The sequence below is a fragment of the Bactrocera neohumeralis genome, chromosome 6 (assembly GCF_024586455.1).
Source record: "Bactrocera neohumeralis isolate Rockhampton chromosome 6, APGP_CSIRO_Bneo_wtdbg2-racon-allhic-juicebox.fasta_v2, whole genome shotgun sequence".
Lineage (NCBI taxonomy): Eukaryota > Metazoa > Arthropoda > Insecta > Diptera > Tephritidae > Bactrocera > Bactrocera neohumeralis.
This window is the reverse complement of record NC_065923.1, coordinates 23,435,094-23,460,681: the sequence shown is the minus strand read 5'-3', so window position 1 is coordinate 23,460,681 and position 25,588 is coordinate 23,435,094. Positions and strand designations below refer to the sequence as shown.

At 38.8% G+C, this 25,588-nt stretch overlaps 1 protein-coding gene and 1 long non-coding RNA gene across 4 annotated transcripts; one reads left to right on the top strand and one right to left on the bottom strand.

Annotated features, from left to right (window-relative positions):
* The first annotated feature begins 168 nt into the window (after positions 1–168).
* LOC126761088 (uncharacterized) lies at positions 169–2,420 on the top strand. Its single transcript, XR_007667312.1, has 2 exons — positions 169–574; positions 643–2,420. It is a non-coding gene; the product is annotated as an uncharacterized LOC126761088 (long non-coding RNA).
* LOC126761062 (laminin subunit gamma-1) lies at positions 2,127–25,556 on the bottom strand. 3 transcript variants are annotated; one of them, XM_050476985.1, is made up of 16 exons: positions 25,468–25,556; positions 12,927–13,234; positions 8,938–9,071; positions 8,677–8,804; positions 8,311–8,615; positions 7,876–8,185; positions 6,989–7,400; positions 4,648–6,924; positions 4,253–4,460; positions 4,074–4,177; positions 3,862–3,995; positions 3,685–3,800; positions 3,530–3,616; positions 3,119–3,289; positions 2,931–3,060; positions 2,127–2,861 (listed from the first exon to the last, which is right to left on the bottom strand). In XM_050476985.1, the coding sequence occupies exons 2-16, from the start codon at positions 13,089–13,091 to the stop codon at positions 2,650–2,652; spliced, it is 4,893 nt and encodes a 1,630-aa protein (XP_050332942.1). In that variant the 5' UTR covers positions 13,092–13,234; positions 25,468–25,556; the 3' UTR covers positions 2,127–2,649. The 3 variants fall into 3 exon arrangements, with proteins under 3 accessions (XP_050332942.1, XP_050332941.1, XP_050332943.1); XM_050476984.1 differs by having other exon boundaries at positions 25,400–25,553; XM_050476986.1 differs by having other exon boundaries at positions 25,463–25,553.
* Positions 25,557–25,588: the final 32 nt, after the last annotated feature.

Genomic DNA, 25,588 nt, shown 5'->3' with positions numbered 1-25,588 from the left:
TATTCATGGCTGCCAGCTTTATAAAAAATAAGTTTAAGACTTCCAGTCGAATTTGTGTACTTTACGAACTAAAACACACAGAATAAAATAAAAATATAATTACAAAATATAAAAAAAAAAATATAAAAAAATATAAAAAATTAAAAAATATGAAAAGATTTTAAAATACTTGTTATTTAAATTGGAGATACCAATTACAGTCAGGTCCCTCTCCACCTGATCTTTACAACGAAGTTGAGCTCTTTCTCTTCCTCTGCTTCCTGCGTTGGGTACCGCATCAAATACTTTCAAAGCTGGAGTGTTCTAATTCCTCGGGACAACATGACTTAGCCAGCGTAGCCGCTGTCTGATTCGTTGAACTAGCTCAATATTGCTCATCGTTCCATCGACTGCGGATCCCATATAGCAGAACGGAAATGATGAGGGACTTGTAGTCTTTGTTTGTCGAGATTTTAGTTTTCGACTTTAGTCTTTCACAAAGTGTGGTCGATAGGATCTAATAATTGATATTGAGGAGGATATTGGAGCAGATTTTGGAACCTCATATTTTGTGAATTAGGCTGAAAACACTTAGGTTAATCGAATTTCTTCTTAGTCAAGCAGTGAATGCATATGTTTCATCGTGATCGTTCCTCTTTTTAGCGAAGTGGAAGTCTTCCTCTTCCTCTACTTCCACCAGATGTTTCTTTAGCAAAAAGTGGTGTGTTTGAGTAGTACCAGCTCTTTTTAGAGGGCCGGGAAGATATCGCTGATGAAGACCGAGCTTGGATACCTGCGACTTCGACAAACACCGACAATGTGACTCGTGTGCGCAAAGTTCTGAAATCAAAATCTGTGGTTCATGACATTGCGACGGAGCACATGCGCAAGGTGTGCGCGAATATAGTCCCAGAAGTGATCACTGACGATTAGAAATTGCGGCGAGTGGAAGTGTGGCAAGAAAACTTGAACATGTGTGAAAGTGACCCCCAATTTTCGAATAAAGTTATCACAGGTGATGAGTCATGGATCTTTGAATATGATCCCGAGACAAAGAGGCAAGCATTTTAAGACGACAGTGGGGATCCAATCAGCCTCGGCTCTCAATGCTATTCCGGAGAATGCCTTCCGTGACACCTTCAATGCTTGGAAATCACGCTGGCAGCGTTGCATCGATGCAGATCGAGAGAAAGAATTGTAACGATTGGTTCAATAATTTTTTTTAAATTGACTCAGTCCTATTACTTTCCGGACAAACCCTGTAACATCTTTTTTACTACGGGAAGTGTTGATTTTCTTCTTGCAGTCAAAGAAATCAGCGGCTGAGGTACATCAGCCAACTACAAGAACTTTACGAAGGTGTTGCCCAAGTGAAACAACGAGCCGTGAAGGAAGGCTACAAAGCTTCGAAGACAGTGAATTGGAAACGTTGCTCCATGAGGGTCCGTGCCAGATGCAAGAATAGCTAGCTTCAGTATTGGGAGTCACCTGCCAAGCCATTTAAAAGCGCTACATGCGCTGGAAATGTTTCAGAAACAAGTGTTCCTTATGATTGGAAACCAAGGAACGTTGAGCGTCGCCTATGAGTCATTGCTCTAAAGGCAAAAAAAAGAAAGGCCCAACTCCACCAGCTATATTCCCTAGATATTGCAGCGTCCAATTATTATTTGTTCCGTTCCGTTCGATGTCACTTGGAATGATATTCGTGCTTTGCCAGAAGGATGGGAAAAAGTTGTGACTAGTGATGGACAATACTTCGAATTACTCATTTGTAAGCTTTGGTATGATTACGGAGATTCTGTCTGCTGAAGTGTCATTTTAAAAATTATGGCCGTTCTGATTCTTTTGAAGGGTATCACATAAGAAGTTTACAAAAAAGGATTCACTTGAGCTTTGGAATATAACATGTAAGAGGTATTCTTACTCTGTTCCGAACTGTCAAGGAGCTCTTTGAGTTTTTGCATCAAAAATATACTCAGTGATCCCATATTGATGATTTGGTGCGTTGTTTGCAATAAATAATTTTAGTTTTGGTAACAGCAAGGAATCGAGTTGTGGCTCTTTCGGCCTTGACAGTTCCCATCAACTAAACATATCGCATAAACCCACTAAAGCCTCTTGAAACAGTAATAAAATACATTTGAAAATTGTATTATAATTATTATTTATTTATGTAAAAAATATTACATGTTCGTGTTGTTGTTTTAACTGACAATTGTTAATACAGAGTTTTAGGGTTTTAGTAAATAATATTGCATTTAATAATTGATTGTTATAAGGAATGAAAACATGCAAATATATATTTGTTGGCTTAGTTTCCTTAGTAATTTTCTTGTTTGAGCTTGGTTCACTACGAAGATAACAACTTACAGAGAGAAAGAGAGTGCACATACATAAAAAAAATTAGATTTTAAAAATATACTTTAAAGCTTAAAACTTAATTACTTTTTCACTAAAATATTTTCATACTAGAAACTATAAGGTATTTTTTGGATTTTCGTCGACGTTTTATTGCGCACAGCTCGCTGGCTGCGAAGGCGCCCACTTTTGGAAGAGCGTCAACTCCGTACGGTTATGAGTGTTTGTTTGTTTTGTTTTTGGGCTTGATTCTATGGTCAGTTGGGAGTTTTGTTTATGTGCTTGGGCAGTGTTTGTCGATGCTTGCATCGTTTATGGCTCGAGGCGACTACGTGAGTAGCAATCGTTGGGCAGGGCTTGAGCTATTGCACGTATATTCGCTACTTGCTCCTCCAAATCGTACAAATCTTTTTCGTATTTGTCGATCCATTTCTTCTGTGCATTGCGCAGATCGCGGAACTTCTCAATGCGGCCGGTTAAGTTGACGCGGTTCAACTCCAATTCCACCGAGTCTAGGCGATTTTCTATGCGGGTAGGAGCGAAAAGGATCAAGTATTAATATAAAGTTGTGTATTTAAGTGCTTGTTACTAACCGAGTTTATCCAAATCATCGACATTAATGTCCTTGAGATTCTCCAATTCCTCTTTAATGTCATCCAGTTCTTGTATGGACTTGTCAATTTGGGTTTGTGCCTCTTGTGCGCCGGCCTTGGCTTGACCAACCTGAAAGTATTGTTTTTGTATTATTTTTCGCTAAATGTTTTCTCAGCTTCACACTTACATTACGCTTGGCATCATCCACCAGATTGTCGTCTTTGTTGGCCGCTTTATCCAACTTGACGATGCTGCTCTCGGTGATCTGTACGCGGTGATTGAGTTGATCGGCTTCGTCGCGCAGTTTGCGTGCGTTTACTTTGGTATCGTTAGCTTTCTTACGGATTATTTCGGCGTCCTAAAGGAGGGAATATATATACCATTTAGGTTGTGGTGAAATACAAATAATATGGGCAGCAATGTTCTTTAAAATTTGGAAATATCAAAAAATGTTTGAAAAATGCCTAGACGGACACGACTAGTCCTTAAGAGAATTGAGTATATGTTTTGATAATTTGTAAGGAAATTTGCAAATTTTTTTATTTTACCTATTTCCATGCCCATTACTGTAAACCTATAAAAGCATGAGCGTACATACCTTCGATGCTTGTTCAGCATATTTCTCTTGGGCACTTTGTGCATTGGTTTTGGCCTCCAGCGCATTTTTATTGGCACCCATGAGAGCCTGAAGAAAGAGTTACAAAAATTATTAGACCAAAAATGTAGAACTAACAGTGGCTAAAATTGCGTTACCTCGCCCGCTTGTCGTATTAACTGTTCGGCATTTTCGATTTCCAGCTCGATGCTTGGCACTGTCTTTAACGCAAGATCTGCTTTTTCGGAAGATTTCTGCACATCAGCTTGGAAACCTGGAGACCAGCAAAGAGCTTAGAAAATGTTTTGCCTAGTAAGTAACCAAATGGCATTTACCTGCTAGTGTATGATATGTGTTATTGGCTTCCTTTAGTGTGTTGTCGCCCTGTTCCACAGCTTTTGTGGCCTTGTCGAAGGCATCCTGAGCGGTCTTCAACAATCTTATATCGTCTTCTTTTTGTTCGTTCGCTCTAGATATATATTTAATTGAGGAGAAGAGTATAAAATAATATTTTTCTAGAATTAAAAACTTTGTAATTTGTACTAACCTGAGTATTAGTACGTCAGCCAGTTGATATTCGTCGTCGAAATCGGCAAATATTTTACCGTTGCTATTGGAAATGTCATTAACTCGTTCCAGTAGACGATCGGCCTAAGAAGAATTACATGAAAACGGCATTTATATTTCAGTAATCTATAATGAAAGCGTGAAAATTAGTTGGTCTACCTCTTCATTGGCCTCCAAGGCTTCTTTTTTCAACTGCTTGATGTCGATTTCTGGTGCCGTTAGACCATTGACATCCGTTAGCAATGTCAAAGCGGCGTCGTAGACTTCGTTTGCCTTACGCAGCGCTTCCTTGGTTGTCTGCGCCACATTGTTGAGCGATTGTTTAACGGTGTTCAACTCCAAACGCACCTCCGAACGTAGTTCATCGCTATAAAATGGAATTTATTTATATTTATAGGTAAGGTCTGAAGCTTAAAAAACTAATTTGAAAGCAGTAATGAAAGCAACGAGTTAGGTGGTGGTGATCCCCAAAAGTTTTACTGAAGGAAATTCCATTCTATCGACTTTCTATTCTCTTAACCCAACTTTAGCTTCGGTTAAGAACTTCTACTCACCTAACTTTCTGTTGCAAGTTGATGGCGCTCTTAGCCAACTCATAGGCCTTCTCCACCGCTTCATTGGCATCCTTGGCATTCTTCAAGTCGACCTGAGCTTCCGCCTCCAAGCGATCAGCTAAAGCACGTGCCTCACGCGATATCTCTGAGATTTGATCTGATTGCACGCCGAATTCTACCGACTTATTCTTGGCTTTAGCCAGCGCCTGTGCGCCATCATCGTTTAGCAGATTTAGCGCTGTTTGTAGTTCGCTCTTTGCCGCCTCGATGATATCATGGGCATTCGTATAGTTTTGTCTGGCCTTTTCGATTTCATCATTTGCCTTGTCTTGCAGCTCATCGCCAGACACCAAATGTGTACGTATATTATTGAGACGTTTGTGTAGATCATCTAAAACTTCAGCATAGGTTTGACCACTTTCACCGGCACCGTACTTCGCATCCGTCAAGAGAATATCCACTTTTTCTTGCACAGTCTTCAATTTGGCTTCGAATTCGTCATCGTTGGTGACAGGAGTGCGCGCAATCTCATCCAGCGTCGCACTGAGGTTACGCAATTTAGCGCGATGTTCATTGGCTGCATCCTGCACGAGATTATAGCAGTCCGGACAATCGATACAACCCAAATGACGATCGTATTTGTTCTCCTTACAACGGTCACAGCGACGTCCTTCAACGTTGTCGTTACATGGGCATTGACCGTATTGATCACACTGGAAACCCTTGGAACCGCTTTCATCGCACTCACACGCTTTGCAACCCTCTTGTGAGAAACCATAATGATAGACTTCACACTGATCGCAATGCTGACCCACAACACCGGGCTTGCAGAAGCATTGACCGGTGAATTTATCGCAAGTGGAATTGTAGCTACCAATAGGGTCGCACATACAATTCTCACAGCCATTGCCAGACATAATATTGAAGTAACCTGGTTGACATTCGCTGCAATCGCGTCCAATAATATTGGGTTTACAATGGCATTGACCCGTTACTTGATCACACTGTGTTATGCCGTCTTGATTTTGCTCTGTGCCTGGCGGGTAGCAAGTGCAACGGTCGCACTGACCATGCGGCAAGGCCAAAGGATCACCGAAATGTCCCGGCAGACATTCATCACAGTGCTGGCCGGCAGTATTGTGTATACACTTGAGACATTCGCCAGTGGTGCGGTTGCAATTGCCGACGGCATTTGGATCCACATTGCCGTTGCAATCGCAGGCTTTACAAGTCTGTACGGCGCCATAGAGACCAGTTGGATCGCCGAAGAAACCATCCGAACACATTTCACAACGTGCGCCATAATAACCAATTGGGCACTCAGTACAAATAACGGTATCACCATTGATTTGCATGCAGGCGCCGTCATTGGGACAGGGGCAACGTTTGCAGTCGTATGGTGTACCGCCCAAAGCATTGCCATAATAACCCCTTGCGCACTGATCACAATTATCGCCAGCTGTATTATGCTGACAAATACAACGACCGGTCTCCGAATCGCAAATCTCGGCATGACCATTACAGTCACAAGGTATGCAAGGCATAAACGGACCACCACGTGCTGGACTATGGCGATAGCCGGGAGCGCAAGACTCGCAAAACTGTCCCAAATAGCCCTCAGGGCAAGTACATTGTTCAATCCAAGTGGCAGGCTGTCCAGCAGCGCCACGATGCGCCGTCTGCAATTCCACATCATCTAAAATAGCTTCACCTTGCACGGAGTACGTAGCACGTATCTTAATCGCTGTCAGATTGGAGAGTATTGAGAGAAAGCCACGTGATGACTGGCTGGGTTGCCACTGATAGTCGCGATGCTCGTGTAGACGGAAAGAGTACTCCTTCACGCTTTGATCGGGCATGCCGTTGCCTTGACCGAATATCGGCAGCGAAATCTTGGTGCCTGCACCCTCCAGTATGATATCACTGGCGCTGGTGCTTGGCGCAACTTGACCCACAAGCTGTAATTTGAATTTCAAGTCACGATTGTAGGAGGCGCGTTGATCGCCAAGGAAACGCTCTGGCGCGAGGAAGTAGATATATTCATTGCCCTGTGCGGTGGTGCCAATACTGCGACTATACTGATTGTATTTGATGTCCACATCGCGATTGTAGAGATCAATGGCGGTCCAACGTTCCTTGTGCTTGTTGAAGTTCGATGTCACCGATACAACGGAGTAGCCCGGCGCCGTTTGGCATTCAGAGGTGTGGCCGTAACAGAAGCAAGGTGTGCAACCGAAACGATTGGTCTGATCCAAGTTGAAGAAGCCCGGTTTACATCTGAAATACAATACACATGTATGTTTGCAGCGTAACTAATGTATATTACAAGGTTATAACTTACTCATTGCAACGCTTTCCCTCCACGTTCTCCTTGCAGTGGCAAATACCAGAGTTCGGATTACACGACGGTACATTGTCCGCCGAGCCGCGTGGATCACAGCCACAATGCTGACAGCCATGTTGTCCAAACTGATAGTAGTTGTTGTCGCAGCGATCGCACTTCTCGCCGGTCACACCGGGCTTGCACTGACACTTGCCGTGACTGTTGCACTGTAGCGAGCGCGAACCCACCGGATCGCAGTTACAGTTGATACAGTAGCCATCTTCGCGCATATAAAAGTTCTCTTTGCAACGTTCGCAGTTGGGGCCATCGCGGTTCTCGCGACAGTCCAAACAGTGACCACCGTGTCCGGTTAAATTGAAGAGATGTGCATCGAAGAAGCATTTGTCCGCGAAACCGTTGCAATTGCAAGCTGAAAGTTGTGTAATGGAGAAAATTATTAGACTTGCATTGCCTGGCTGCCTTCATTAAAGTCAGTGTCGCTCATTTACAGTTAACAAAATACCAATTGGTTGTATGAAAATTGAATCTATTCGTTTCAAGCGAATAGTCCCAGTGATGATGTGTCTTTGGATGTACCCAAAATGCAAATACCGTTAGGCAGTTTAATAATATCGTGATAGAAAATAAATAACTGTTATGCATTTTTGAACTTTTCACTTGGCTAGCTGCTGCATTACTGAGCCCAACTTGCGCTCATTATTTGCCACAAGCCAACATTGTCGCATAACGGCGCTTAGGCTGCTATCTGATCTACTCAATCGAAAACCACTACTTTTTATGGCAACACTGTGTAATCCTGTTTCTCAAGCATCACACAAATTGGCAGCAATAAAGCGTGATAACTAAAGCTTCGTCACCCGTCGTGCTTAGCCGTCTTAGCTTACCTTTACATTCGTTGACTTCCGTGGATGTTGCCCTTTTCCATTTGATGTCATTATACAGTGGCAGACACTTTTCACAATCCGGTCCGTCGGTGTTGTGACGACATTCGCAGACTAAAGTGCGTTCGCCATGCATGCCGGTGCTGGCCACGCACTTGCTCGCGTGACCGTTACACTTGCAACGTGCGCCCACCGCAATATCGGAGATGGCATAGAAATATGATTTGAGTACTTGTGGATCGTAGAAGAGCTCATCACCGAAGGTATTGAGACGATCCAAGGTGATGCGTATGTCGGTGGCGGTGACCCATTCCTGCGTGGTGACAAAGAACACGATAGAGAGAGACGAGCGAGCGACACAGAAAGTATTATATTAAGTTAAGGTGAAAGAAAGAAGTTTAATTTTGCATTAGCTGCCGGCCGGCTCGCATTACTCACCTGCAATTCGCTGCTGCGCTCGAAAATGATACCACTCGGACGGCCTTCCAGTGTGGAGAAAGCGATTTCACCGTCACGCAACGGCGAAATGTCACTGTATTCGCTGGTGCAGAGCGCATGCGCTTCGACTTCACCCTTTAGAATGGCACGCGAGTCGGTCATTGAATATGTGTCGCGACAATCAGCCGAATAATATTGATAGGGTATCCATTCACTGCTCTCCGAGGTGCGCTTATAAATAGTGAACGATTCGGGTCGCGGCGAACGGAAGAGTATACGCACATAGGTGATATCATATGATTTGCCTGCAAACAAAGCGAGGAGATTTACAAGTTGGAACAAGTGCTTATAGAAGCATTCACTAACCCAAATGTAGCGTTAAGTTGACATGGTTCGGATGTTGTATGCCCTCATACATTGTTTCGGACTGCCACCATGTGGGGTTCTGTGGATCGTGCAGATCAGTTAGAAACGCTGGGTGGTGATCTTCATATCTAAAAAATCAAAATTGTTTGTAGTTGCAAACGGGCTACGGCTCTTTGATTTAGAGATCTTTGTTGACAGATTTAGTAGTCTTTGTCTCTTTGATTTAGAGTAGCGCTCTCTCTGATGGATTACTTGACTTACCTACAGATTTCACAGTTTTTGTGATAAGGATTCATAGTTTGTATACAAAAGTGATTGTCGCCGTTCTCTCCGCAAGTGTTTGTTGCCTCGATTTGTAGCTGGTAGGCGGCGTTTATAAATTCCGGCATACATCTCTATGAAAGGGAAGGAAGGGAAAGAATGTATTCATGAATACTCTCTTTATTTAATGTAATTGTTAGATGAAGAATATTGAGAATTATAAAAAATTGGTGTAATACAGGAAATCTAAGTCTAACTTTTTATAAAGCGAAACTCATTAAGCTCAAACTAATTGGTATTAGACTCGCCAAATATGACGGGAAATGAAACTAATCGTATCGTAAACACTTTTTTAAATGTGTTAAAATCTTTCTTTAGAGACAATCATAGATAATTTTGTTTCCGGCTTGCCATTAGTGAAGTTCCCAGGTCCCAAAAGAGAGATCATTACTTCCAAATATTAAAAAAAACCTATTGAATTGCATGTTTACCTTTGAACCTTGTAATGATCCAATAAAGGGAGTGAAATTCCTCCACTGAAAATGTGTCAAGGTAGCTAAATTTCATTCTGAAGATTCAAATTAGTCCTTTTATAAGTAAGAAGTAATCTAGAAACCAAGAGAAACAAAAGAGCGAAGCGACAGGGATTCCTACCGACTATAACTGACTATACTGACAAAACTTGCTTGTGGCAGTATGGGAATATGCCTGCTTGGTATCCCCGCTTGTACTTGGTTCGGTGATAATTGGGAAGAATCTCTCCGAACCATTAGAACCGAATGATGTTTTAGACATGGTGACATCGTGTCAGGGATTTCTGCGATTGTATGTCAGAGGAAGCAGTTAAAGTAGGAGTCATCTCAACGACTAAAGGAACAAACTTTCGGGAATTGAGGCGCTGTCTTTTTCTGAAATCCATATTACTGGACTAAACAAACACGCTATTCCCTTCTTTCGTGTTTTTTATCTTCACTGAAAGAAAAAGACTCTAGCTGCAGAGCTGAATAGATAAAGTAAAATCTTTAAACAGTCGTCGCACTCGAGACTTGGCTCCCACGTCACTATTGACAGTCATAACTTCGAAGTCGTAGATAACTTCGTCTACATATCTTGGAACCAGCACTAACACCAACAACACCGTCAGCCTCGAAATCCAACGCAGAATAACTCTTGCCAACAGGTGTTACTTCGGACTGAGTAGGCAATTGAGAAGTAAAGTCCTCTCTCGACGAACAAAGACTAAACTCTACAAGACGGTGAGTCGGCTTTATGAGTTTTCGAGAGAAAGGTTCTGCGGAAGATGTATGGTTATTTGCGCATTGGCAACGTCAAATACCGCAGTCGATGGAACTATGAGCTGTACGAGATATACGACGGAATTGACATAGTTCAGCGTATTAAGAGACGGTGGCTACGCTGGCTAGGTCATGTCGGCTATTTGATAATGAAAGAGCACTGATGTCATCTCAAAGGCATTGCTCACAATCTCTTCTCTCTGGGTACTATGTAGAGACCTGAAATGAGGTGTAGAAATGAGACAGGAACTGCTCTTACATTGGAATTATCCGGTAATAAAGTAGTTTTCTTCACTTTGCGTACTCTCATACTCGTGTCAATTTGTCTATGCATTTGATCAACTATTTAGCTATCTAAGGAAGAACCAAATAATATAGAGTTTTAACAATAAAATCCTCTTAAAAGTAAAAGAAAATTTTTAATTGAGTTTCTAAGCTTCTCCAACTGTTATCGAGCAGCACAGAAACAAAATTTTTAAGGAGTAAACCAGCCAAGAAATAAGGGCGAGTTGTGACTGGAATAAGCTTTAAAGAGGAATATCTTTGTTAGTAATAAGGTATAAATATGGAAGATTACTTTTTTTCTGTCGGTTCCTAGTATCACACTACGAGCATTTTGTTAGTTTCTATTAAATATCTTCATGAACTAAAGAATTTTTAGGAAACTATTAGCATTTACGATTGAGAAGCAGTAACAAATAGCAAAATATAGATAAAAAGAGCAATCTTCATAGATTTATTGCCTGACAGCGCTTCTCCGTGAGTTGTGAGTTCGAATAGACAATTTAATTAATATTAATGTCAGCCACACGCGACAGTAGCCGAATGAGAGCTTTTGCTGTTCATATTCGGCATCACCCCCACGCATTATCAGAGGCAGTCCGCTGACAACTTGACATTTAAATTATGATATGATGAAAATATTTTGGTCGCACTTCACTATTAGTGAACAAAGTGGTCAATTGCATTCAATTAGTTTGTTTGAGACGAAATAATACGAATTAATTTACACATACCATTTTTGTCAACAATAAAATCATAAACTCTTGTCTGAGTTGTTGGAGTGTAGTATATACATACATATGTATATAAATATTATTTGGAGTTCATACGAGTACTTGTACCGTTTGTGGGGATAGATAAATGTATATGTATACAGCGAAAAGGAAATTGAGTGGACCGAAGGGTAGCGTAGAGTTCACATGAGGCCATGGAATGAATGGGGGGCAATATTGCTGCGGAACGAATATACATATTTTGTGTATAGATTTTTGGTCTTCAGATTTAATCGTTGGGAACAACTGAGGATCCAAATTAAATCCGAATCCTTCTAGAACAATATGAGTAAGTAAATTCATATCTTTTTGCACGATTCGCGAGATGTCTACAAGAAATAAATATAGGTCATTAAAAAGGAGGCGTTCCAGAGTTTCCTGTGTGGTCCCAATGGCGATCATCTTGAATTACAAAGGTCTGACCTCATTATATATATTTTTTTTAATTTTTGAAAGTGCTATTGAAAATAAATATCAAATCAAATCCCAACATCAGCTATGTGCTTCATATTGCGATCTTCTTCCACATTAAAGGGTATAGTAGGGTTAAATTATAGGTTAGGTTAGGTTGGTATGGTAGACCAATGAGCCACACATAGACCAGTTTTGGTCGCTTGTGATAACAGATGGAGTTCAGTTGCGAAGTCCATGAGGAGAGTCAACCTCTAGAATGCCTGCGCTTGACGTGAATTTCAACAGACTCTGCGGCTTCACTATCGATACCTCTTCCAGTGTCTCATACCGTGAGACAATGCGGGGAAAAGCGCACAAAAGATGCTCCATTGTGACCCCTGTGTCTTGTTCTTGCCACTTTTGACATTTACTGCAGTCTTCTCGATGTAACAGCCGCATTCTGCAGGCGTGTGATGCCACCAGACAGTGACCAGTTAAGTATTGCGAAAGTCGCAGAGCTGGCCTCTAAGCATCTGCAGGCAATTCCAGAGTCGACATCTGCGTTGGCAGGCAGGTAGCAATCACGGCAGTAACCTCATGTCGCATATCGACCGAAAGTATCTTCGGGTTAAATTATAATGTTTGACTCAATTCTTTCAATTCATTGAGGATAAAGATAACCTCTAAATGTTTATGTTAAAGCTGTGTCAATATCTGCTTTGTAGTTCATATCACATCCTCAAAGAATCTCTTCTATGTATAGAACGCTCAGTTTAGATTAAAATACATAGTTTTTTTTTACCGTTTTGTAGTATATGGTGTCAAAGAATATATCCAAATATGATAGCTTTCAGAAAATATGGACTAATCGCGTCCAGCCCTATCCGTACAATTTTGAAAAACATTTATATAGGAGACTTTATGTGGTTCCCCTGTGCAAAGTTGAGTTCGGAATACCATATATACATACATAGATGCGATATGAATACATTTCTAATTCGACAATGTTAAGTCTCTACAGTCTTATAATGACTATATACCTACAGAGTTGTATTTCGGAACACGGAAAGTTCTTTCCTCAGCAATTTGGGACAAAAGTGCCGAAAATTATTATTTATGGAATATATTACGGTTCCACCCAATTTTCTTTTAAGAAGCCTAACTCGGACTAAAGACTAATTTGTCCTCTTTATTTTTTAATCTATAATGGTAATGATCATTATCTTTTAATAAAGTCTTGACTTACCTGCGGTCGTCCGTATTGATCATAGCATTCCAAGGCAGGCATAAACGTATTGCCATGCCCCACGGCAGTTGTTGTTGGCGCATGTTGCATGAATAGACACAGCAGCAAAGTGCCACATAGCAGTTGTCTTCGCAGTGCGAAGAAACTCCATTTATTTAGTCTCATCTTTGACAATTGCACTTTGGCGCAATTCTAGGATTTTAAATTCGTTTTATTTATGTTTTTGCTTTAATTATCACACTCTTTCTTTTCAACAGTTATTCTTTTGCTAACGCATTTCAACACATTATGGCAAAGTCTTTTATTTTCTGCAAAGAATTTGGAGAGCAAATATTCATAATTAATTATTGACCAAGCGATTTGCGAGGGAAGGTGCGAGGTCGCAGGTTTTGGTTTAAAATATTTGTCTTAGATAATTGTTCAATAGCTGTATGTGTGCGTATACATAGTATGTATGTATGCTGATATTCACATCTGTTCAACACATTTAAGAACAGTGACTAATATGAATTTCCATTTAGTTAGAGAAAATTCTGAAAATCGCTGGAAAATATTTTTTTGTTTCGAAAATATGTATGTACATATGTGTATGTAGTATGTCTCAACAATTTATGTCTAAAAATTAGAAGTGTTGTTTTTCTTCCATTAGTCAAACTTATATTTATTTTCTCAACCAATCTAAGAACTTCATAATTTATCACTTTTTAGTTTCACAGATACCATATTATCAATTATATCGACATCGAAGAGATATATACTAAGTGGTTCTAAGTTCATTAGTACAAAGAATAAGGCAATTACCACCTTAAGGTGTTATATTCACAAGCAAGTCGAAATCACCAATCCGTTTTAAAAATTTTTGAATTTTGGAAAACTTCCGAAAAAAGGTGACTGGCGTCGAGGAAGATTTTTCAGCTTAAAATTATATCATATCAAAAACAAAAAAATCTATGGATGAGCACAGATAATGAATGCAAGTACAGTAAAAATTTTCATTTCCTAAAAAAGTCGATTTTTAAAAATTATTAAAATTAGAATTTAGAGTGGCCTTCAAAGTAATCCCCACCAGAACACTTATTGCCAACGATTTTTCCAGTACTCGAAACATATTTCATTAGCACTTTTTGGGATGGCCTTCAGCTCATTTAGCGATTTTTTTCTCTTCGATCGACTGAAAACGGATTCCATTCCTATGATTGTTGATTCGCGAGAGATGTCGAGCTCTCTTGCCATCACTCTAACACCTGCCTGACGATTTTGAAGTACCATATCCTTCACTTTTTTACTATTTTCATCAGTTGAAGAGGTCGAAGGTAGTCCAGAGCGAGGCATGTCCTCAACGATCTCTCGACAACAATGAAACCTTTATATTGATGTTATCAAGCTTTTTTGTTACATGAAATATAATACAGGAAGTCTTTTAACATCAGCGGTAGTTATCGAAAAAGCATAGTTCAAGTAGTAGGAATCGTCTAAAATCTAGTTGACTTTTAACTACTTTGGAGTCGGGTAAGATTACTCCGAGATAATTAATCAAGGTGACCGCATTATGTATGATTTCTTGAATTAAATGTTGAGAAAAATGGTACGATATAATGTAAGTAATGACATTTCACGAGTCCATAAAGCTACTGTAGACTTCTGATATTGATATGATATACAGCGGAAAGCTGTTGGCTGTGCTCTCATAAGTTTGGATTTATAAGCAAAGCGAATAGATCGCGTACGAAAGGAAGAAAAAAGGAAATATATCGCAGCAGAAAGAAGACCCAAAAGAAGAAATAGAATACACAAATTTAATGTAGGCGGGTTATATGGTTATATATATGTACATATATAAAATATAAGATTTCATAAAATGTACTATAAAACTTCATTTTAAATATTCGTGTAAGTAGGGACTATCATTTCAAGCCAATCGCTCAAATAACTTTGTATAAGTATATACCTTTATAATGGTATATTATTACTACTAAATATTTATGGGAATACAAGTCAGAAGTAAAGTTTGCAAAGCTACACTCTCCTTTCATTTTCACATAGTAATTTTTTTTCAAACACGTGTCTAGAGTCTAGACAATTAGTGTATCAATTTGTTTATCCAATTTTATACTTGAGCAGCGCACACATATTCATTTCGGACTTCATTCAACAGGAATAAATATAATAAATCGTACAAACAAAGACCAAACCGCAAAAGCAAGAATTAAAAAGTGAAAATTCAAAAAACAAAAATAAAGAAATTAAGTAAACAAAATTTTGCCAACATTAAGAGGCACCCGCAAGACCAGATGGGCCGTGACTCGCACTCTTGGGTAAATTATTCTTATTCATATGGACTTATATACAGCTATGGTTGGTATGAATGTTTGTAATTTAAGAATTTATAAGTAGAAATACATATTTGCATGCGGATTTTACGAGCGGCGCTTGAGAAGTCAATGCCCTGTTGAATAACTCAAAGAAATCTCGAGATATCCTCTGGCTATTTTATTAGAAAATAACAAAGAAATGGAAAACGTTCCAAATGCCTAAAGTCAATTCCCAATATAAAAAAGTAAGTCCCCTCTCGACGAACAAAGACCAAACTCTACAAGTTACTCATCATTCCCGTCCTGCTATACGATGGGCAGGCATAGGCAATGACATCATCTGATGAGGAGGTGTTCGAGAAAAAGGTTTTGCGGAAAACTTGTGGTCCTTTACGATGACTTTGAATGATGAGACGTACGAAATATACGGCGACATTGACATAGTTCAGCGAATTATGAGACAGCGACTGCGCTGGCTGGGTCATGTTGTCCGAATAGAAGTGAACACACCAGCTTTGAAGGTATTTGATTCAGTACCTGCCGATGGAAGTAGAGGAAGAGGAATCTTTCTCTTTTCGCTCCGTTGCAGAGATCAGGTAGAGAAGGACCTGTGTACACTAGGAAGACTTACTAGACTAAATACTTACGCCTGAACAACGCTTACAAATTGTTCAACTTTATTACGAAAATTCACGTTCCGTAAAGAATCGACCTACTGAGCGTACTATTCGCAACATCATCAGCCATCTTCAGACCCAACATTCATAATTGAATAATATTCGACCGAATAGACCATGTCCAGCATGCAGTGAAGAAAACATAACAGGAGGAGAGTCGACTCGGCGCCGTTCGCAGCAACTTAGACTAACGTGTGGAATGACTTGGCACATTTTAAGTTGAGATCTTAAATTGAAAGCGTAAAAAATACAGCTTGTGCAAGAACTGGAGCTGCTCGACCTTACCAAGCGACATCTCTTCGTTTTATGAGCTCTTTAAAAGCGAGAAGAAGATCCGACGTTTTCGAGGCATATTTTATTCAGCATTGAGGCTCATTTCTGGCTTAATGGGTGTGTAAGAAAGCAACATTGCCGCATTTGGGACAAAGAGCAACCTGAAGAGATGCAAGAGCTGTCATTTCATCCAGGAAAAATGGTTTGGTGTGCTTTGTTGGCCGGTATAATCATCGGTCAATATTTCTTCAAAAATGATGCCGGTAAGAACGTAATTGTCAATGGCGACCATGATAACCGACTATTTGATGCCGGGAATCGAAGTTTGTGATCTCGGCGACATTTGGTTCCAAAAAGACGTCGCCATTTCCCACGCATCACGTCAATCAATAAATTTATTCAGAGAACACTGTGGTGAGAAGATAATTTTACGTTTTGGGCAAAGATCGTGTGATATCACACCGTTAGAGTTTTCCTGTGGGGATTTATAAAGTGTAAAGTCTATGCGGACAATCCTGCCTCGATTCAGGTCCTGGAGAAAAACATTACGCGTGTCATTCGTCGCTTTCCAGTCGATATGCTCGAAGAGTCATCGAAAATTAGACTCAGCGGATGGACCATCTGAGACTTAGTCGCGGCCAACATTTGAAAGAGATAATCTTCAAAAAATAAATCCCAAAGACTTTTTTTTTGAGAATGATAATAATCCTTTCCCATTAAATTTGAAGTTTCTGTTGCAAAACTGAGATGCTCAGCTGCCTGTGTATCAGTGCGATTCCTGACTATTTACGGCAAAAGGAAAGTCTAAATCAAGGTTTAGGAAGTTTTAAGTTTTTATTGAAATAAAAATCTGTCAAAAACTATTTTTTATTCTAAATCATAGACATATCAAGCCAACCTCACATATGTACAACTCTGTATACATGCATTTATACCAAATGTTCCAAAAGTGTTTGGAATCGATGGAATATTGCGATATAGTCGGCATTATCGAATATATTAATATTTATCGATATGTTTATCCTATGTATAACTGTACTCGTATGTACCCACAACACTTCCGATGAATGTATGAACACACTTCAGACCACCAATGGCTGTTGATGATTTCATATCTTTATGCCATTTTTGATTGACTGCAAATCAGCAAAGCAAATGGACAAACAAACAGACGCAAGCGTGTTGTGAATTGAAAATATTCTGCTTAATGTACAAACATACATATGTACATACATGTGCACATATGTCTATGTGTTTACATTAGAACACCGTGAAATGTGAGCACAAGAAATTTGGACTTGATGAGATTATAATGTTTTTTAAATGCAGTGACGCGATTGCTGACTGAGGCCGGCTGCCATAAAATATTCGCGGGCTAATATTTCTAAATGTATGTGTGTGAGACTAGTGCGAATTCCAGCACTTTAAGTTTTAATTTAAATGTAATTTTTATTAAAACAACATTGCAACGCTTAATTGCAGCGGATCAGAGCTATTGTGGCAGCATGCAAGACAGACAAATCTCTATATATACATATGTATGTGAATATGTGTATACATACATATATGTATCGGTATATGTTCTCACACATGCGTAGGTATGTAGTCATTGTGTACATTTCCGCCGCAACAGATGTGGTGATATCATCTCTATTCCTACATTAGGCTGTAGTGTTTCGCGATGGAGATTTATTTTGGAGCGAACACGTAGCCTTCGTCGAACAAATATAGAGGATTGGGCATACTAAATTTATAGCCACAATAAAGAATTTGAGCTGCTAATAGAACGTGCACCTTAAATTTAGATCCATTATAGACAAATGAGTTACCATTTACATTTTTCCGAAATGAAGGGCATTTTTTCAAAATTCAGTTGACGTGAAAGAGATTGAAGCTTTCGTTGAGAGAATACTTCGGCAATGACGGTGAAATTCGGATTCTAAAAAAGTTAGTAAGAAACCTAAGGAGTAGCTGTTTTACACATAAAAATGCGATATCGGTATTGTTTCAAGATCATTGGCAGGATCGGCATGATCATAAAAGAAAAATTTGATTTGAAAAACGATTTTAGTACTCCTAAACAAGAACTTACGAAACCAGTGAGCCTTAGGATGAGGAAAATATAGTATGAATCACAAACATTCTCAAAGGATCAGTAAGGATAATAGAACATTGATAATAATTGAGAACACTTTTATTTCAAAACAACTTGTGGAGACTGCCTGGACAAGAATCAATGTTGGACGGTGAACCAAGTTAAAGTTATGATGAACATTTTTGATTGACTGCAATCAGGAAAAGAGAATTATAGTTTCTTGATAGTTGCGACTAATAAGAAGGAGAAATATGTTTATCATAGCATTTGGGTAGCGTTCGCAAAGCGTGGTAAATGAAAAATTACACATTTTTTGTCAGTTTCGACTTTCATTAATAACTTAGGGCTTTCGGTAGATTTCAGAGTGCTTATGGGCATAAAGAGAGATAATAGGATTTTAACAATGAACTAAGTGCCCTTCATGGATAATCGTAAAAGTAGGTTATTAATAGAAATTTTGTTGACTTTCATGTAAGTTGAATTCGAAGCTATTAGCTATGTATATAGTACTCAAATTCTGGCTCCAGTCACCACGCTTCTAAATTTCGGTTGTCATTGCAACAACAATCGAAAAAGGCTCTAAATAATACAAAGCTAGATGGGGGAGCAGCGTTATCTTCTTGATAATAGTCTCTGTTCGTACCTGATCGCTTTGAAGATCAAGCATCATCAATACTGTTTTATAGTAGATCATTGTGTGAATTTTAATAGGTAATTGGGAAGCTCACAATAAACTAAACATAAGAAGAAAGAAATCAATTGTACAGGCTATTCTTTGCTTTGTAGGGCAAACGACTGAAATTATGCTGCAAGCTTCGACAGCGGGCAGGGGTAGAATTTGCCCGTATTAGTAAGGCGTAAGAGGCGACTAAAATCCAATATGCACTATGTCTTTTACTTCACTTGCCTCGAAATTCCAGCATTGCCTTGTCAGAAATAGTGTCATAATACTCAGCTTGGTCTGACATTATAAACATTAAATGAGATTCCTTCTAATGAAATGACATTTAAAGTTCAAGTGACGAATGTCATTGAGTTTGGTGGGTGCTCAACTGGAAATAGCAAAAGCTAGTACAATGTCTGACCGGAGACTTAAATCTGGCACCACGAGGAGCAGTTAGCCCTTATAGTTCACTCCAATCAGCTCTTTGGGTTGGGCCATTTGAGGAGATCCGTAGTGGCTGCAGTTTAAACCTAAATGCAGGTAAAATAGACAAATTTAGTTGAGTATGAACTCGCTTTGCAGCAGGGTGCTGGACTCACTGCAGAGGTTTTAGATTTGCCTCGAATCCGACCAAGGTGGAAATGGGGTTTCTTTTAATTTGGAACCAAATTATGCTTGCAAAAAACTTGTATTAATTGCACGTTGGCAAACGTACTGTTTTGTTCTAAGTAGGAGCTAAGTATGTGCTTTTAAACACCGTGGCTTAAGGCCGTCGACGGCAGGTACCCACATTAAACACACTGAACGTGTATGTCTGTTCACCTGTCCGTCTGTCCGGCTCAATTTTTTGAGTTGTCGATCTGAAATTTTGCACACTTCCTTTTCTCCTTTCAATAAGCTTTAATATCCGAACTAGTTGCTTAGATCACTTTACCATAACACATATCTGTCATACAAACTGACAATACATTTTTCAATTTGATAAGACATTGTCTTCAAACTCGATATGGTTTTTTATCCAAGAGAATGCACACTTTCCGAATATAGAGCTCAGATTGGATCATTATAGAATATTCTTAGATGTCATAAAAACTGACCGAATAAATATTGAGACCTTTCATATTCTTGTAGCGTACAAGAAATGAAACTATTAAGCGGTTATAGCTTCGGTAAAGCCGAAGTTCATGTTTTTTGTTTCTCCTTGATGAATTGTTCTTATTTTGATGTGAAATTCAGTGCTTCCCAAACTAGTTGTGCATACGTTTTATTGCGCGTTTGTGACTTTTTCGTTTTCTTCGTGTGAGTATATTCGTGTGGACAATTATATTTGATTTTTTCGGAAATGTATGATGGGTGATTCAAGTAAAAGTACTTTTTTCAATAGCCATGTTTTGATGGATCACGCGTGCGTCGTGTCAGGCTGTTCTTTAAAAATGTTGGCGGTGAGAACGTCAATGGCGACCGTTATCGCGCCATGAGAACCGACTATCTCATGCTTGAAATTGAAGCTCGTGATCGCGGCGACATTTAGTTTCAAAAAGACAACGCCACTTCCCCAAAAACACAAAAATCAATGGATTTATTGAGAGAATGCTGCGGTGAGAAAATAATTTCACGTTTTGGGCCGTTCGATAGGCCACAAAGACTGTGTGATATCACACCGTTAGAGTTTTCCTGTGGGGACATGTAAAGTCTAAAGTCTATGCGGATAATCCCGCTTCGATTCAGCCCTTGGAGAAAAACATCACGCGGTGTCATTCGCCACTTTCCAGTCGATATGCTCGAAGAGTCATCGAAAATTGGACTCAGCAGATCTGAGACGTAGCCGAGGCCAACATTTGAAAGAGATAATCTTCAAAACATAAATGCCAAAGAATGTTCTTTCGAATTCGAATGATAAAAAATCTAAATTTGTGTGTATTTTTCTTTAAAAAAGTAGGGAACCTCGAAATGGATCATATACATATATAGTATATATGTATGTTTGTGTATATGTGTCTTGCAGTTCCATTTTTTCCTTCATCACTATACATTTTTTGTACTAAAATTTATTTTGGACATTTTTGAGATAACGATAGAACGCTTTGCATACATGAAGTACATTCTACTATGTATGTATGTATGTACTTATATTTCATGAGATCGTAGTAGTAGTGTAAACATTAATTAAAAGTTTAATGTAGAAAAATGAGAATGAAAAAAACTACAGTATCCATGCAAAGCATATAGTTTTTCATTAAACAATATGTGTGTATATGTACATAATGCTGTCCACATATGCGCTCATATGTGATATGTTGAGTTTGCGAGCAGTAAGCCGATCGACTGGCGACATATCATATTCTTGTGTATGGCAAATAAGCACAGCCTTCTAAAACCGACAGCAAATGGAACTACGAACAATCAGTACATAATAATGTATATTTACACATGTAAAAGTTTATTTATTCACAGTGGTCACAGGCATGCTCCACAGACAGACACTCACACATATGTAAACTCTTGAGAACTTTATTCTTGATAGTGTTTCATAAATCCCAAGCTGTGATTAAGTAATCTTCGTACATATGTACATATACTTTGTAAAACAATTTCATTAAGATCACACGCACACATCCAGAGAAACACACACATGCGCAAACGCAACTGTGAAACTGTAAGGAGCGTCGAAGAGGCAATGACTTTCATTCGGAACACACATCCGCTGATTTCGAATTTTATGTTTTTGCTCCGTTATTGTTTTAATAGCTCATATATTATAGTTGTGGTTGTTGTTGTTGTTGCTTTTGCTTTCTAAAGCGACACAGTCCAGTTCCTTTTCAGATAAGCGTTTTGAGGTTACGAGCATGAGTTATTGCATGAAGCGAGCATTTGTTGGACTTGTGTGTGTAAGTGTGTAAGTGTGTGAGTGTGTATGTATTTATGTAATTTTAGAATGTTTTTAGGAAACAAGCATGGACCGATTTCGAAATACTGGAAATAGCAGGAAAATGTGCTAATTTGACAGGAAGTTGCAGGAGTAATGCAATCAAAGTAGCTCTGAAGTCTAAGAGCAGTGTCCAAAGCCTAAAAGTTTTTAAAAATCCTTAGTTCTAAACGGACCCAATATTTCTTTAGCTTTTCCATAGCTGAATTTTGTAATTTTAAACAACTTTGTTTTAAAAGACCTATTGTATTTAAATATTATCATGAAAAATGTTTTGACCAGAATAAAATCATGTTTGTAGCTAGCTGCGCTAACGGGGCTGACAGATCGAGAAGCCTTCAGGAAATGTCTAGAGCAAGGCACCAAGGAAACAATGTAGCATATTTTGTGCACTTATTCCGCATTGGCAAGACTACGCTGTAAGCGTTTGAGGTCCTCACGTTATGATACACTGGAAGAGGTATCGATAGGTGAGGCCGCAGAGTCTATTGAAATTCGAGTCAAGCGCAGGCATCATAAAGGATGACTAATCCTCATGGACCATGTAACTGAACTCCATCTGGTATCGCAAAGGACCAAAACTGGTCTATGTCTACCAGACTAACCTAACTGGCAACGTTAAAGAGCGACATTAAAAGATCTCTAAATTTATTGAGAACTGTAAAGTATCTTCTAAGAACTGGTCACGGTATGTCGTTTGGAAACTTTAGAGACTTCTTACCAGGAACCAACTGAGGAAGAGATCACTACCAATATAATGGGCTCGAAACTTCGTTTATAGAGAAACCTCAGTAGGGTATAAGGAAAAACCATGCAAACGATGATTAGTATTTGATAGAACTGATGGCATGAACGCCTTTTAGAGTCATAAAACATTTCTTAGAACAAGTCTTGCATACAGAGGGCTTTGATTTCGAAATTTAGTAAATTTTTTTGCTGACAGATTGAATTTTCAAGATTTGTCTTATATTAAAAAATAATATTTATGACTGATAATGAAGGAAAATCGAAAGATATAGTTAAGGTTTTAACTAAAACATGTATTCACTTTATAGAATCCTGTAAGGAGTTATCCTGCCTACGCGGACGCATATTTTTTCCGAGGGGCCGAGTTTAAAATATTTTTTTCGAAAAATTTCAGAATTTCTTTGTTAATAGTATATGTTTGTAACAATAAAAAATTCGAATAAAATATTTAATTTTATAAATAAGAAAAAAATTTTGCAGAAAAGGCTGTTTTTTTACGAGAGGAAACCCATGTAATCCCTTAAGTTTTCACTAAGCCGTTTTTCGTGACACCAAAACCATTGGAAACCATACAAAGTATATAAATAAATGATCAGCGTGACGACCTGAGTCGATTTTGCCATATCCGTCTGTCTGTACACCTATTTATATGCGAAATAGTCTCTCAGTTTTTGAGATATCTTTTTGAAATTTTGCACCCGTTCTTTTCTTTTCTCGACTCATTTTTTGAAACCGACGATGAAGGGCCTTTGTAGGTTATAGCTATTTGCCACGAAAACTGGTCGATCAAAATCAAGTTTCTGTATGAGAAGCTTATTTCTTATGCAAAATATGGTCACGAAATTTGGTATTTGTTAATTTCAAAGACAACGCTACAATATCCGAACAAATTGTTTAAAGAAGATCCCTACAGCATATCTTTGGCATACAAACTGACCGATCAAAATCCAGTTTTTGTATGGAAAACTTTTTTTATTTGACAAGATATGTTCAAATCAAATTTTTCATAGATTATTTTTCAAGGCAACATACATTACAAGTTTTAAATAAAAATTTCAGATCGGGTCACTTTACTATAGCTGTTATTCAAACTAAATCCTCTTCAAAAAAAAAAGCAAGAGAAACGTTAACGTTAAAAGTGTACAAGAAATTCTGATCAAGGTGAAGATCTTCTTGTAATCTTTTAACCATAACGTTTTCTCTTGTTTTTTTCTTTGGAAGAGGATATTTGAATTACATATTAAGCCTTTTTTGGGGTCAATTTTAGTATTGAGTAAAAAATCTTTGAACCAGCAAGTTTTTATAGAACATAAGCACATTTAAAATAGAAGATCATCGAGGTATCGGGAGGATCAATTCGTGATCTATATCACTTGGTTTAAAATTTGGTTAATTTTGGCTTATTGGTTAGTTTTAGGCGATCGCGTTAGGATCGGTCAGCTCATCTTTTGGTACTGCTTTTTTACAGTCTTTTGTTCTGAAAGAGTATATACAACGTAGATATCTTTCTGTCACACTGTAATAGACAACATTTGAGTCTAATCTCTGCGTCAACTTCACAAATTGCTAAATTATTAGTTTTGAATATGATTTATCGCGTTTCTCTATTTCTCTTTTTCCAAACCAACTTCATCACTGTTTTTACACGTTTGTTTTTGTCTTCTTCCGCGCGTGTTTTTCTGCAATTTTATTGTATACTTTGTTTTTGTCAACACTTTTGTATCTGCTACTTTTCCATTTTTCTTTTTCACACACCGTTTCTCACACCTTTGAGCGCGATCGCTTATTGAGCGGTATCTGCGCTGATTGGCGTGACACGGCGCTCTCAGCGGCACAGGTAACACTGCGGCGAGCAAGAGAAGTTTGGAGACTCGTGTGAGGCGATCTTTCGCACACACGTTGGCTCGTCTTACCAAGACCGGCCCTTGTTACTCCCTACAACTTCGTTGCTCACTGCGCTCGCCGCGCTCAGCCACAAAAAGGCAGGGCAAATGCACGCGAAGTCGAAATCAAACGAAATGCGCCGGTGAACTATGTTTGTATGCATGTAGCAACAACAAAAAACATTATGTTTTATGTGCAAGTGGTATCGGCTTGTTGTTGTTGTAATGCAGTTTTTCGTAGCATGCACTTATTTTTCACTTATGTTTTTGTTTTTTTGATTTTTTTGGTGTTTTTTTGTTAGCGTGTTTTCTTTGCTTTGCTTTTTTGGGTTGAACGGAATTTCGGTTCCACGAACTTAATATATTGGCGTGTAATTGTAGACATTTTTTCGTTCAAAACTGCTCATATGCACGTAGATTTTGTAGGCACACACACACGTAAACACTATAAAGCATGAATTCATTAATTTGACATTTTTGTGTGTTGAATTTTCGAGTTTTCGAAAACCTTTTTTAATTTTCGAAAAATATTTTTTCAATTAATTTTTTCTCAATAAAATCTTTCGTTCCAGCACTTTTAGTTCACTGCATACACATATGACTAATTTTATAGCACTGTAGCTCCGCTATGGGTCACACACATATGTACATATATACAAATATTAAATTTTCAATATTGAATTGGCTTTCTGTTTCCTTTAAGGTTTCACAATTTCTTTTTTTTTTGCTTTGCACTTTCTTTTCTTCGCACTTTTGGGCCAAGAACCTTTTCCTGCGCTTCATACATGAGCAGGCGCCCGTTGGCCTGTCACCATTTCCGACCGATATCATTATTCACCCACACACACATATACACACAAACACTTGCTATATACATATGAGTAGCTCATTTGAACCTTCTTTGCTAGACAGTGGTGCCACTGCTTTTATTTTGTTTTTTTCAATATTTTTTTTTGTACTTCACCAGCAGCGCACCGAGCCGTCCCTTAACCAAAATCCAATCCGTTCCGTAGTTATCCGTGCGCTTGCTCCGCCGTCCAATGCTCAACTGATTTGTGTTGCTCGCCGTCGAGTCGCTTGAAACT

What these genes read in the sequence shown, in the direction of transcription:
- LOC126761062 (XM_050476985.1), bottom strand. Translation starts at nt 13,091, where the DNA reads ATGAGACTAAATAAATGGAGTTTCTTCGCACTGCGAAGACAACTGCTA. An exon ending in CCTTGGAGGCCAATGAAGAG is followed by an intron (nt 4,178 to 4,252) that starts GTAGACCAACTA and finishes AATTCTTCTTAG; the next exon opens with GCCGATCGTCTACTGGAACG. An exon ending in CGATGATTTGGATAAACTCG is followed by an intron (nt 2,862 to 2,930) that starts GTTAGTAACAAG and finishes CTACCCGCATAG; the next exon opens with AAAATCGCCTAGACTCGGTG.